At 48.1% G+C, this 14,799-nt stretch overlaps 1 protein-coding gene across 4 annotated transcripts in view; it reads left to right on the top strand.

The window, feature by feature from the left end:
• DRP2 (dystrophin related protein 2) overlaps positions 1-14,799 on the top strand; it is a 1,496,582-nt gene that overhangs the window by 1,153,197 nt on the left and 328,586 nt on the right. For all 4 annotated transcript variants that reach the window (XM_069613022.1, XM_069613021.1, XM_069613023.1 and 1 more), the window contains one exon: positions 11,575-11,635. In XM_069613022.1, coding sequence (XP_069469123.1) covers positions 11,575-11,635 — 61 coding nt within the window. The remainder of the gene's footprint in view (positions 1-11,574; positions 11,636-14,799) is intronic.

Raw genomic sequence — 14,799 nt, forward strand, 5'->3', positions numbered from 1 at the left:
GGGGGTAGAGTGGCAAGGAAGCATGTCCCTGAGGGGGACCAGATTGCAGGGTGACCTCACAGAGACATCGGTCATGTGACGACATAGGCCGAGGGTTGAGTGGAGGATCAGCACAGGCAATCAGAAAACATGTCTGGGAGCAGGGATATGGACAAGAGAGGCTGCTGAGTGTCTGGAATGTAAGGAGGGTGCAGGTGTGTTGAGGAGGATTGGCTCTGTGTGCAGCACATGGCCTGTATGCAGACTGCATCACCACAAGCACATATCAGTCAAGCATTGCACGGGTCACACATGGCAGTCATGAATACATAGAACTGAACTGGCAGTCAATCACAACACATTACCCAAGCAAAATACACATGGGCTGGACAGACACACATCAACACTCATCGGACGTTGCATCATAATCCGGCAACTCTCCCCCTCCTTGGATTTTACCCTCATCGATGAACCCTGAAGCTATCTCCTCATGAGTAGTGAGTTAATCGTCCACTGGTGCTGGCCCGCTGCCAGTCACCAGAGTTGAGGCTTAATTAGAGGCCATCTTGTTTTTTACTCAGCGTCGGAGGTCAGACCAACGCATATAGCAATCATAAGCTGTACGCCTCTCAAATCCCATGGCACTGACACTTTCCGTGATGCACTGCCAGTGGGCCTTATGCTGGGCAGGCGTAGTTTGGCACCCTGGCCCCACCAGCATTTTGCATTCGTGTCCTGACAAGTGCCCACAAGTGCGTTCAGTTCCACTTGACTGAAACTCTTCTTCCTTGACGTGCCATAGGCCTGAGCCGTGTCTGGGGTCCCAGCCTCTTGCGCAGGAACACGCTTCATTCTCTTGGTAGGCAGTGTGGACCCTGAGTGACTACTGCCACTCAGGCCAGTAGGGGCAGGGGCGCAGGTGGACTGGGCAAAAGGAGCAGGCAATGGCAAGACGACGGAAGGTCTGACTTGAGTCATTGGTTGCTGGGTGCTGTCGCCAGGACCCAGCACCACAACTGCCGCGTTGCCAAGGGCCGTGACTAACACAGCCCTGGCTGGCTGGCTCACAGCCGGGGTGGTGTTGGCTGCATCTGCCCTGCAACATCCACCACCTGGCTGCTCAGGGCAGCAGATGGCACCACCGCCCTAGATACACGTGGCTTGGTCACAGCAACCTTAGACAAACGTGCCTTGAACTTCCTGACCTGGAAATCTGCCTGGGAGTCCTCCTGTGCCAATGCAGCCCGCGCTGGCTGACCTCGAGCCTGGGTGGTGGTAGCCGCAGCTGCACCTGCAGCTTCCACTACCTGGGGGCCCATGACAGCCGATGACACTGCCTGTCGGGTCAGATGGGCGCCGGGGATGTCTGCAGCAGCTGCATCTCCCTGAGCCGCGGGGGGTGGCGGCTTGGCTGTCCCAGTCTGTAGCTGGACATCCTGCACCAGTGCAACACCCTGGCCACGTCCCCCTCCGCAGCCACCTTGGCCTCACTGGACTCCCAGGCCACCCTGGCCACCATGGCCACGTGCCCCAACACGCCCACCTCTGGGAGGTTGCACAGCTTTGCCGCCCTTACCTTTTGGTGGCTTCCCAACCATGGCACTGATGGACTAGTGTGAATGGGAGGTGCACACAACAATTTTCCTGGGCAATTGGGGTGAAGGGGGCAGGGTACGTGATGGTAAACGTACCCCTGTGCTCCTGCGAGGCTGTCTGTGACCCCTGGGGAAAAATGACGGGTCACGCAACGCTCAGGCACCCCAAAAAACAAAACAAACATGCATGCGAATCCCCCCGGTAGCCCACGTGTGTGGTATAAACATCCCGCAGTACGCCGTGGCATCCAGGGACACAAAAAATGAGTACGCGTCGAACACGCAGGCTACTCTGACCTCGAAAATGGGGTACGCGACACACAGGGAAAACCACAGTGGGAAAAGAAACATGCGTGACTCACCGTCTGCTTTGCATGAAAAAGAAAAACACATGCGCGTGTGCGCACAGGCAACTCCCCCGCCAAAACAAGAAATACAAACTGTAACCATAGTGAAGATATCGCATGTGAAGCCACAAGAAGAAGAAACACACGCGTCGATCCCTATCAGTAGCACGTACAGCGAACTGGTGTCCTACGCGGACCTTTAACCCCTACCAAAGGCAACGCCGGTGCGCATCACGTCACTTATGCGATTACACGCTAAGGGCTTTTCCTTGAATTACACGCCAACGCGCTGTTTTTACACGTGCAGAGTCACTCTGCATCAAGCTGGCCACGCGAAAACACACGGAAGACCACGCTCCTGCCCACAAGGCCATTTACCTGCCCCCACAACGACCCGAGCTGCCTCCTACGAGCCATCTGCTGCTGCCATCCCACTCAGTGTGCCTGCTGCCTACGTGCCCTGCAATTTGGTGCCTGCACAGAAGCCATTGCCAGGGATCCTGTTGCTCAGACCACCTCTGCTGACACAGAAGACTCCCGACTGCTGTACCATCACTCCACAGCCCAGCCTCAGGACCCAGTTGCCCACCCACACCTGCCTCGGGGGTTGTCATGTCAGACCAAGCAACATCTGAGGTCAGTGGCAACCCCCCGGCAGAGAGGCAGAGAGCTGCCAGCCTCAGTCCCATTGAAGTTGGCATCCTGGTGTAGCAAGTCCTGGGGCATTATGATGCCCTCTTCTCAACATCACGTCTCGACAAGGAAGGACGGAGTAGGATCTGGGCAGACATCGTGGATGCCATCAACGCAGAGGGGGTGGCATCCTGTGACTACGACTGCGTCCGGAAGCACTGGGAGGACTTCAGGTCCAGGACCCTCGACAGGGCCCGGTGCCAGGGCCAGTTGAGCAACAACCAGATGAGGGTCCTGGAGCGCATACGCCCAGTGATTTACGACTAAGTCCTACTGTTGCAGACCCCTCTGGAGTCGAATGGTAAGTGTCCATGTGTTCTTGTCCAGCGTAGTGCATGTGGAGGTGGGGCTGGAGTGTGCACTTTGGCCTTATGTCTGGCATGCCCCATGCATGGATGTCTGTGTGCAGGGATATGACAGTACTGCATGTGAGTCCAGTCAAGCGTGTTCCAAATCAATGGTATCTGTGTTGCAATGCATGATGTGCACCAGCATGTGAGAACGCACACGTTTTCATACCTGTGTCTGGACTTGGCCATGTTTGGGGTGTGATTCATGGATGCTTATTTCACCTTCAAGGACATGCATGGTGTACACGTGCGTGTGTCTGAGTAGTGTGGGTGTGACTGGAAAACGCCATGGATGCATGACACATCACCATCATGATGCGTGAATTGACAGATGCGGCCAAGCTGTCCATGAATGCACTGTGACGGGAGGTAGAAATGGGCAGATGCATGACTGTCCGGTGGTGTGTGTGCATGTGATGCCACCGGTGCAATTGCTGCAGTCCAGGGGCAGGAGGCAGAGCAGATCACCGCTGAGGGGCCTGTGCCTGATCCTGTCCCTGATCCTGTGACTGCATCACTGTGCACCGGCAGGCATGCCTCAGTCCAGGCAGGTCCACAGGTAGAGGATGAGTCCACGTCAACTGACCTTCCTCTTCCTGCAGACCTGGCAATCCGTGACAGGGTTGAGCCTGTGCTAGTCGGTGTCGCGATGCCCATAGCCGTCATTTGTGATGATGTGTGTGGTTCCTGTGGTTCCTGGCATTGGATCTGTCATGTGTCACTGCTGTGGAGCAATGTTGGTCATGTCTTTGGGCACATGCATGTGTGAATTTATGATTCCCATGCCATGGGGCATGTACTGGGGAGTGGGTCCAATGGATGGGTGTTCAGTTGCACTGTGGGGGGCATCGTGTGGGGGCTATTTTGGGGGACATTGGCTGCCTAATTGCTTGTTGGGACAATGTGTTTGGTGGGAGGACATGAGTCGGGGCCTGCCTGCAGGTTGCCGTCACTGGTGGGGTTGAGGGGACATGAGTCGGGGCCTGCCTGCAGGTTGCGTCACTGGTGGGGGTCGGGGGACATGAATCGGTGCCTACCTTCAGGTTGCCGTCACTGGTGGGGAGACATGAGTTGGGGCCTGCTTGCGGTGTATGGTGCCATGTGGGCTGCCTGCAGGGTATGGACATGGGTGTTGGGGGTCCCCTGTGGTGTGGCTGCCTGCGGGGCATGGTCACGGTGATGGGCTGCCTGCGGGGCATGGACACGGTTGTTGGGTGTCCCCTGTGGTGTGGGCTGCCTGCATGGCATGGACACAGGTGATGGGTGGCCTGCGGGTATGGACACGGGTGTTGGGGGTCCCCTGTGGTGTGGGCTGCCTGTGGGGAATGGACATGGGTGCTGGGGGTCTCCTGTGTTGTGGGCTGCCTGTGGGGCATGGACACGGGTGATGGGCTGCCTGCGGGGTATGGACACGGGTGTCGTGGGTCCCCTGTGGTGTGGGCTGCCTGTGGGGTATGGACATGGGTGTTGGGGGTCCCCTGTGGTGTGTGCTGCCTGCAGGGCACGGTCATGGGTGTTGGGATCCCCTGTGGTGTGGGCTGCCTGCAGGGCATGGACACGGGTGATGGGCTGCCTGGCGGGTATGGACATGGGTGCTGAGGGTCCCCTGTGGTGTTGACTTTACTTACATTTGTAACTTTCTAGACCCAGCACACACTATCTTACAATAGGGGGCTGGAAGGGTTACCTAGTATCCCCTTTGTCTAGCTTCTCATGTAACATGTTTTATGTTACCCTTTCCTCACTGCATGGCTGGTGCCAGTGGTTTCGTTTTAACTACCATTGTGTGCATTTACCGCGGGCTGCGTTCGCAGCTGCAGTAAAGCACACAAGGGTGCCATTTTTGTCAAAATGGCCCCGGTGTTCTTTGTTCACCATTTCTTTGTGGAAAGGTCCTTCTTCAGATTTATGCCAGGTTTGGTCAAATTGTTCGCTTTGCCTTTGGCAGGATTTACGAGTGAAGCCCACCTCTGGCTCCAGGGTGTCTGGGGTAGGCAGGAAGTGAGGGAGGTGCCTGAAACTCCCTGTGCTTATTCTTCTAGGAAACCCAAATGCACTCTGTGGTGATTGGCTGGCTGACTGTCCGGCAAGGACAGCCACCCTGCTGGGTGACAGACAGCTAGGCTGGAATGAATGGGAGAGAACTGAATAAAAGGCGAGGCTTTTGGCTTGGAAGGCAGAGTCGACCACTGGATGAAGGAACTGAAGAAGAACTTGAAGAGGACACCTGCTGCAACTCCTGGACCATTGGTTTGCCCAGTGAAGCCCTGCTGCAGTGCCGAAACGCCAAGTTCGCATCGACAGAGAAGCTCCTGTAAGGACGACTTCTCCTATTGAGTTGGTGGGACCAATCAACTCCAAAGTAAGCCGCATGGACATCCATCTCGGAGCTGGTTGAATTTCCACAGAGTTCCTCCTGGAAACCGTAGAGCCAGGAGAGGAACACCAGATTGTGTGTGTTGCTTTTTAGCTGGCCAAGAGCTCCAAGAAGATCCTCTGGACTCCCAGGAAGCAGGACTGACCATGCCTGAGCCCCCTCAACAGAGTGTGGGACCCCAGAAGCAAGGAAAGTCCATCTTGACAGCCAGGAACCACTTTGTTGCTATTTGTGGTAGATGCGAGAAGCTGAAACACTGAACAGCCACTGAAAGTGAAGTTTGCTGTTGCGAGTTTTGACCATCCCAGTGCATTGCAGGAGTCTCCCGACGTCCTCCCTCTTGTCCCCACGAATGAGGCCCAGGAGCAGTGAGTCATCTGATGCATTTTTTCTTAATTTTAAAGGTACTGTACAAAGTCTGAAAGAACTTACCTCTTGCTGTAGAGCTGCTTGCATCTTCTACCCCTCACATGTCTAATCAGCTTGTGGCCCTACATTTGATTCTTCTTTTTCTTCAAAGACTTCTGAAACATTGTGCAAAGACTTTTCCGTTTACCTACCAGAGGTGCTTCATCCTATATACGACTTTTGCCCATTGACTTTGTCTTAGCCTATTGAATGACTCTTTCTGGGGTGATCCAAAAGTATTTGCCTGCTTAAGAATATTTGTGGTCTTTTGTATGTTCTAAATAACCTTTTCAGTTTGACTTATTACCATATGATTCTAAATGCAACAGTGATATATTAATGTCCCCAGCACCCTAGCAATTGAAGTCACCTGAGGGTGTAGGTAGTGTCTGTGGGCCCTCACAAAAGTGTATCTACTGATTTAGAGATATTAAGAGTGTGTATTTCATGAAGCGTATTTGAGTGTTACTAATATATTGCTCCCTTCTGAAGAAGGCTTATTCTAACTGACTGATAAATAAATGAATAATTGTTTATTCAAGAAACCTTGAGTGTAAGAGTGTATTTGAATACTTGTAACTGTAAATCTTTGTGTAACTCCACTACAGCTCACGTTGACCCTTCGTGAGATAGGCCTGGCTGCTCAACACGCTACAAAAACTGTGAAGTACAAGCTTATACCAAAGGTTGGGTTTCCTATACCTGTAGTCAGAGTTGTTTATACTGTTCCCAGAGGGTACTGCATGCAAACTTTGCCTAACAGCCCATTATTAGGAGGGTATACTGAAGCCATAGTTAATTGTGTTATATCTACCCTCTTTGGTGTGAAACTATGTCTCTAGTAATAATGGATTTTTTCTGTGTATTGATAATGCTACTCCAGGTTGTTGATTTGGCCCTAGTAGACCTGCGGGTATGTGGCATTCTTCAGACCTTGTTGATCGTTCCTAATTACATGTCTTGCTTGAATGAAAGCTATTCTAATTTGCTCATCTTTCACAAAATTAAACAAGGGATCCTTTCTGTGAGGGTACTTTAATCTCCTAATATTTGGCATCATGTATTTGGACCTAAGGTTGTTCATAACTATAACAAATATGCCTCTTTGTCATTTTACTCAGAGCCAAGGCTACCATCTTAATCTGAATACCCTTTGCCATGTCTTTTAGTGTATCATTCCCTTTATCCTCACTCCTGCCCTTCCTCGCTCCTTTGTATCTTACTCAGTGAAACCACCACTCCTTCAGAGGTTTCCCTTCCTCCCGTTCAGCAGGTTATCTTAATTCTTTGGGGTGGACTGCTAGCTCTCTCTGCTTAGTTAAAGTGTGTTCTCCAGTTGTTTCTGGTATGACCAAAAGAAAAACAGGGAAATCCTTTACATTTTGATTGATCGCCATTTCGCAGTTCTTCAGAGTTCTATTTAGATTTCTTCATGATTGACAACTATTTCCCCCTTGGCACATGCCTAATCTGTTCCTGGTGCAGTGCTTGCAGGTTTTCCTGCGATATTCCCAGTAGTGTACAGCCTTCCTCTGAGAATGTTTTGTGTGGTGAGCCTTTATATGAGAATCTTAAACTGAAGTGGAAGATCCACCTGCATGTGATTCTGTTGCTCTGAGGTGTGCTGTCACTTTGCTTAGCTCTCTTCTTTTCATTAGCAACCTGGAACACCATCACTTTGCATCCTTTGTATCGCACATAGGGTGTATTTCTCGTTCACACCAAGATCCTCTCTGTAGTCAAGTAGGAATGCAACTTCACTAGTAGGTCTCTTGGCTCAATATCATTGGCTACACCTCTCGGGCCACCCCTATGTGCTCTGTCTATGGATAGATCCAGGCCATGTTGCATTGGCGGGATAGCTTCACAAAAGGTATCTAAAAGCTTTCAAGATTTGTTTCTTCCATTTCCTCCTTCACAACTTTTAATCTCAGGTTATCTCTGCGGGATCTATTTTCTAGGTCCTCCAGATGGGCTATCTTTTGGTTCGTAATGGACTGCATCACTAGCTCTTCTTGAGTCCCATTTGCCAACTCTGATATTGTGTCTCCATTGGCATTTGCTCTTCCTCTTGAACTTCCTTCTGTACACTTCCCAATGATTTCCGCAATTCTTCTTTTAAAGAGTGGATTTCCAGAGATTTGCTTTTTTTCAAATCACTGTTGCAGTTTGTACGGTGTTCCTCTGTGAACAGCATTTGAGTTCCTTTTAGCACTTTTTTCTCTGCTTTATCACCCACCATTTTGGGGCTTTTATTATCTTGCTTTCTTCGCTGTGCAATTGTAGAAAGCCTTTCAAGGTGTTCCTTGGGTTTTTTGGTTTTCTCTGACATATACTTTGCCTATTCTGTCTATAGAGGTTTCCTCCTTGTCCCCTCCACTGCTCTTTATTCTCCTGGGAAGGGATATTTTTATGTGGTGTCCCGAATACCTGGCTAAAGTTGTATTCAGTTAATGCCTTCTTCGGGCTCTCTTAATAATTGGTGTATTCCTAGCCAGCGTTGTGCGACTTCTGAGTCTTTGCCCTTTCCATTGAGCCCCTTCCCAGAGGAATATTCCAGGGAGGAAAGTTACTGTGTTCCACATAACTGGTATCTGTGTCTTGTCACCAGGCCTCCACAGTCTCGTTGCTCTCTTTCCCCAACACAGTCGGCTGAGGTCTAGCGTTAATGTTGATTTTCACTGACTTATGTCTGCTCCTTCCCCGCTGTCTCAGCTCGACTCTGGGTTGTTAGTGTTCAACATGCGTAAAGGTCTCTGGGTTTATGGGTTTAAGCAGGGTCCCCAATGTGCTGTTTGAACTTACTCTCTGAACTCCCGGCCCATCGCCAGTTAGGCACTGTGGGGGATCTTCCATGGACAAATCCTATCCCCTTCTGATATGCGGCAGTAGGACACAGCTGCCAACCCCCCCCCACCCTCCCTAATCTGCTGTAGTTTATCAGGGTTCTCAGGGTGTTGCTCTCGTGGTGGCAGATGCTCTCCCCTCGTGCCTGGCGAGACCTTTTTAGGGTATTCCCCTGCTGTTCCCGCCTGCACATTTCTTCCTTTCCTTCTCTGGTGCTGGATCTAAATTTGCTCCTTCTGCTGGTCTCAGTCTTTTTCATTTCGGCCTGTTGTTTCCTTCCTTTCATGATGACTTCACTTGATTTCATTCATTCCTTCTCTTCGGAAATGGTGTCCCATCTGCTCCAGCTCGCGGGTCCGCTGTTACTCTGTGCCATTCTGGGACCTCATCATTAAAGTTACACCTCTTTCTTTCACCTTCCCTCGCTGATATCTTTGGCTTAGGCAGCTTCTTGGTGCTTTTATCTCCCCATTTACATGTGTATTTCCCTGGCTGAGTGGGAGTTCTGCAGGTTGCTTTATACTAAGACACCATCTTGGCTCCGCCCCTCACCAATCTACTTTTAATGAAGAAAAATGGTACAGAGTACTTGATTAGTGAGTGTAGTCAGTGGCAGTATGTTGGATGGAGGGTGGGCACTGGTTTGTGATGGACAGGATGATCTAGTTCCTGGGAACCTGCAGTGTCAGGCTGGGCATTGAGACTTTATGGGGACAATGACGACTTGAATATTGAAGGATGATTGACACTAGAACCTGAAGGTTTTGGGGGAAATGTTGACCTGGTAGGAAGAAAATGAGCACTGTGATCCTAAAGAATGGGAGAGGGTTGCATTGCAGACCTGATGGAGAGGGAGGTTTCGGGGAACCAGACTGGAAAAGGTTAACACTGGAACCTTCTGTAAGGGTGGGGGAACGGGGTACATGATATGGGGATACACTGCGAACCTGAGTGGTCAGGTTGGCATTGGAGATCTGTTTAGGATAAAAGAGGGCTTTGGAACCTGATGGGAGAAGGTGGGTCCTCGGGAACTAGAGGATACCAGTAGTGACTGATGGGAGACAGCAACGGTAGTGCCTTGATATGCAATGGAAGGCACTGGACTCTAATGAGTGCACAGGGGACCTTAATGCCGGGTGGGTACTGGTGAATGTAGGGGAATGGCCACTAGCGGCCTATGGAACCTGATCAAGGTAATGGGACATTGAGGGGTGAGAGTGAAGACTGGGTCCCTGAGGGAAGAGAGTATCACACTGGAAATTGGTTTTGGAAAGTGAACACTAGATTTCCTGTTTGCAGGAATTTGAACACTTGGTGATAGTGATGGGGATCTGATTGGGAAGGCTCAGCACTGCAGTACAAATGGGGTGGGGAGGCGGAAGTGGACACTGGCAACATTAAGTGGGAAAGTGGACACTCAGTAGTGTTGTAATGTGTGCTAACATTAGCCAAATTCTTTGAGCAATTTTTGGTTTTTTAGAGTAGTATACACTGTGCTTAACTGCCGGCCCTGCATGTGTGAATGCTACGCATGCAATACACATGTCCAACCGTCAATGGCTAGGGCCTATTTGTGACATATGTAAGTGGTACGTTCACATCTGTCTAGCACATAAATACAGTAAACACAGTGTGCAGCAAAAGGCTGTGGTCCATGTTTGTTATATGTCAGTAGTGGTGTGGGCATGCACAATTCTCCACCGCAGCTCACACCCACAATCTGTGAGATATGTTTGGAGCATATGTGGCATAGAGCTACAGGCCACACACGTGGTAACATAGCGTAACAAGATGTATTAAAGGTTGCAGTCTGTGTTCACTGCTTAGGTGCAATTATGAATTGTTAATAAACATCCTTATACATTACATGAATAAACTGCAGTGGAAGATTTGTGATCGATCACTTATGAACCCTTAAGTTTATTATTAAAGCCTTCAATGTGTATTTTTTGAATACCTGGATCCAAGGCTCCCAGGTTCATGTTGGGTATCATTGAAAATATTGGACGACCTCTTCCTTTCATAGTCTGAGATGCTTAAGAAATGGTGCTGCTAGTGTTGGGAAAGACTCGTATTTCTGTTACTGTCTAAAACATGTATACCTCCTTGATTTCTTTTAAAAAGCGCATATACTCCAAAGGTCTGTGAAACCTACAGAATTGCCGTCCTAACATTTGCATTTTCGGTGCCTACCTCAATGCATTTCCAGCATAGAGGTTAATTGTGACAACACGTTACTGAGTTTTTTTTTTTATAGAAAGAGGGACAATTCAAATCTCATAGCCACCCAATTTAGCCTTTTCTCGGTCGACATTTAATATAGTTCTCTGGCCAAGACTCATAATTACCATCACGTTCTATTGTTTTTTGGGAAAATATTTGACTAGTTTGACAGGTTTGCAGGTCGTACAAATATACTCTACCTTGTAATTTTTTTGTATATAACTTTTCTAAATTCTCTTTTAGCTGAGGTAGCATGAAATCATACGTTAACTTTTTTTAAAATACTTCCAGAAATGTTTTTTCCCAAACCAGTGATTATCTTTGGAAATAATTCTATCGGATTGACAGGTTTCTCACATTAATATTCCATTAGCGATATGACTTGATTGATGGCGGCGCACACCTTCTGAGTGGGGACAGGTTCTCACTGTTTGATTAAATGCTTAATAAGCGAAGGAAATGCTCAGTGTCCTGTAAGCTCTGGAGGCAGCCTGCCACTCATGCATGTGTTTGTCTGTTTGAGATCCTAGAGTATTTATTCTCAACGAAATACTGACAGCTTGTGGAGTCAGCAAGAGAGCTTCTCAGGCAGGAGGTCCATGGTGTGTCTTCCTACACTGTTGTGTCGAAAAAAGAAATCTCTTGCCCACTCAAACAACAATTAAACTTTCATTGCATTGTGTGATATGAGTTGATGATATGCATTGCTCAAATGTAGCCATTTTTGTTTCTCTCCCTCTTTCTCTCTGTAATAGCCTCTGTCCAGGTGCCCTGGGAAAGAGCCATTTCACCAAACAAAGTGCCCTATTACATCAAGTGAGTATAAGCAGCCACACCCAGGCAATGGTTACCATGTTTTCTCCACATTGTTGTTTTGCTTTTTGTTGTTGTCTGCTCTCTTTCTTTCCCTTCTTCTTAGTCAAGCCTCCTATAGAGACTTCCGTATCCCAGAACCATCACATCTACAAGGTGCCGTCCGGCTGAGGGATTTATTTTTTTAAGAATGCTGAAAGCACCATTTTGTTGAGTGGATTGAGTGCCACATTTTGCCAACTCACTTCCCAAACAGCTGCCCTGGCCCCACGAGACACAGGTGCACATGGGAGTCAGCGTATATATCGATTGAGAGTCATAAGCCATCAACACCAGGGACATCACTTCACAAAAATGCTCGGAGTAGTGAAAGTGATATCGCACACTAGATGAAATTGCAGAAAGTGATGTCAAATGAACTTTGGTGACACACTGGAGCTTGACGTGGAACACTTCGAAAAACTACTTAAATAAGCTTATAATTGATAAATTACAAAATAATTATCAAAGCAGGCAACAGGTGTGTCATGATGTGCCATGCTTGCTGCCCCTAAAATAACCACGCTGCACATCACTGAGGAGGCCCAACAAGGCCAAAACATGTCTCGGGGTACCTGCGTTCCTTTGCATAAGGGACATAGCCCAGCAGTTTGGGCTGAACTGCTCCCACTGGTGACAGTACCCGACCTTCTGCAATGGCACAAATAGAATAACGTTGGAGGGTCTGGAGGTGTATACAGAGTGCTGACTAATTCACAACATTTCACCCATCATATTTTTGGTTCTAGTTTGTCTCCATGCGTGAGAGAGGGTTATCCCATACATGAATCTCCTGCCCGCTGGACCGTGAGGAACCAAGCTGCCCCTCATTGATAAAGCCCCGCGAGGCTGACACATATATAGGGTTGCTTGAGTTTCTGTGGCGAGGGGGCTGTGATACAGTATTTAGGCTTCACTGTTCCCATTGTGGAAGTGTCAGATTGACCTGCACTTTGCTTGTCCCCTCCTGCAATGGTGAATGCGGCCTAATAATGGCTGTTTGCCCAGAGCAAAACCTGTTAGGATTAATTCAAAGCCCTCCACAGGTGATCTTTTTTTTATGTATAGTTTGGCTCCTTATCATCAGTGGGGGCTCGCCCGTAGCATTTCAAATAAAGGGGAGGTGCCCCCTAGTTTTCAGAACCCTCCAGGCCCCCTGAAGAATCCCAAAGCAGCAAAAAAATGCATTTGTGTTATGGAGCTAGTGATTTTAACTCACTCTAAAATAATGTAAATGTGGTATTTGCTTTAACAAAGAAGTTAAAAATATAAACAGTTTTTGCAAATGCAAAGCCTGATGGTGTTCCTTTTGCCATACACAGAACTTTACATGGATGAAGGCTGGCAAATAAAACGCCCATGCCTTCACTCATGTAAAGCTCTGTAAAAGCATTAGGGAGAGCACGGGTTACATCGAACCCTCCAGGATGCTTCGGGGGCGCTGGAAAATCAGGCGTGTGAAGCATCCTGAACCCCTCTTTTGCCCTCCTTCTGTCTGTCTGTCTCAGGCTGGGGGCGGGGCCAGAATGCTGGGCCTGCCCTCTGCCTCATACAAGAATACACAGGAGGCGTGGTCAAGAGTGTCTTCTGACCTCAAGAGGGAGAAATCTTGGGTTTCAAGAGAAGAATTAAGAAAGAATGGGGGGGGGTTAGGTGGGTGTGTGTGTGTTGTGAGAGAGATTGTATTTTTAAAGCGTGTGCGTGTTTGAGTGACAGAGTTTATCTGCGTGAATTAAGTATTTTGCTGAGTGCTGTGTGAATGACTGAGAGAGCCTGTATGGGTGTGTGACAGCTTGTGTGCATGTGTTTATATGACAGTGTGTATCTGTGTGAGAGAAGTGCTCTGCTCAGTGCTGTGTGAATCAATCACTTAGACACTAAACCCACTCTGCTGATTTGTTTTGCATAGTGTAAACACATTTCATTTGTATTTCATTGAACATAACGACATCTGTTTGAAATCTATAGCTAGACCGCTTGTCAAAAAACAATGATTACATACAGTTTAGCTAAAGAACATTTCATCACATCTAAAAAGCATATATTTAAACACTGTACAAAGTTATCATGCTCTCCCATTCTCTCCTCTAACATACCTAAAGGGCTCCTATCAACAGTTCTCTAAAATGCAATCGTGCTGCAACTTCTTTTACAAAACTTCTTCACATTAACAAAGTGCCCTCATACAATAAATGAGATAGATAGCTTGAATATTTGGCCCAACACGTTTTGTTCTGTACGAATATAGAATACATCACCAGAACTTCATCAGGGGCAACCAGACATTCCTTCTAATAAGGGGCCATAACTATAAGGCACACACAGTTAATGCCTATTGACTAGCACAATAAATCATATAGAACGTTTTTAAACAGACCAGTTAATCATTTCTCTTATCTTGTGCATCTCATTTAGTTTAAATGCTCTCACGCACTCCAATCTCTGGAGCCACTTTCAATATTCATCACAGGGTATTCAGTTGGGCCTCATCACCGGTGAGGCGAAGCGGTGGAAAATGTGGCAGTAACGTTATTAACGCTGCATTACCGCTCCGCCCAATCCAGAGTTTGGCCAGAAAGATGGAGATTTGCCTCCATCTGTAAGCTGGAGGTAAATCTCCAGCTGTCTGTCCATTTTCGGTGCTGTTAACGCCAGCAGTAATAACGCTGAAAAGCATCATAGAGATCTATGGACTCAAAATAAACGAGGAACAACAGCGCCACCGCAACTGGGATCTGGTGCAAATTGCGCCGGACTGAGATACGCTAATAGCGCTGGGATGTATACCGGTGTATTTACCACTGGGATACCGCCCAATTCGTGTTGAGGCTCAAAGGCTTTCTTTGGTCGATTATTTCCTCCTCATGAAAAAGCACAACTCTTACGAGCACATACTAGTACTATGTGCACATCAAACATGTGCATCTTTTTATATGGGAATACTGGCATATATTGGTACATCCAGCATGAAATGTTTGGCACATCCAGCATGACAATGTTCATTATATTGTGGGGGAAGACATCATGAAAATGCATCGGCAAATGCTCCCATGCACTGTTGGTGATTTACCCACCAAAACTGATTGCAAGCTGTCTTTTTACCAAATTGTCCACAAAGTGTGATGTAC

The sequence above is a fragment of the Ambystoma mexicanum genome, chromosome 5p (genome assembly GCF_040938575.1).
Source record: "Ambystoma mexicanum isolate Mex_15411 chromosome 5p, UKY_AmexF1_1, whole genome shotgun sequence".
Classification (NCBI taxonomy): domain Eukaryota; kingdom Metazoa; phylum Chordata; class Amphibia; order Caudata; family Ambystomatidae; genus Ambystoma; species Ambystoma mexicanum.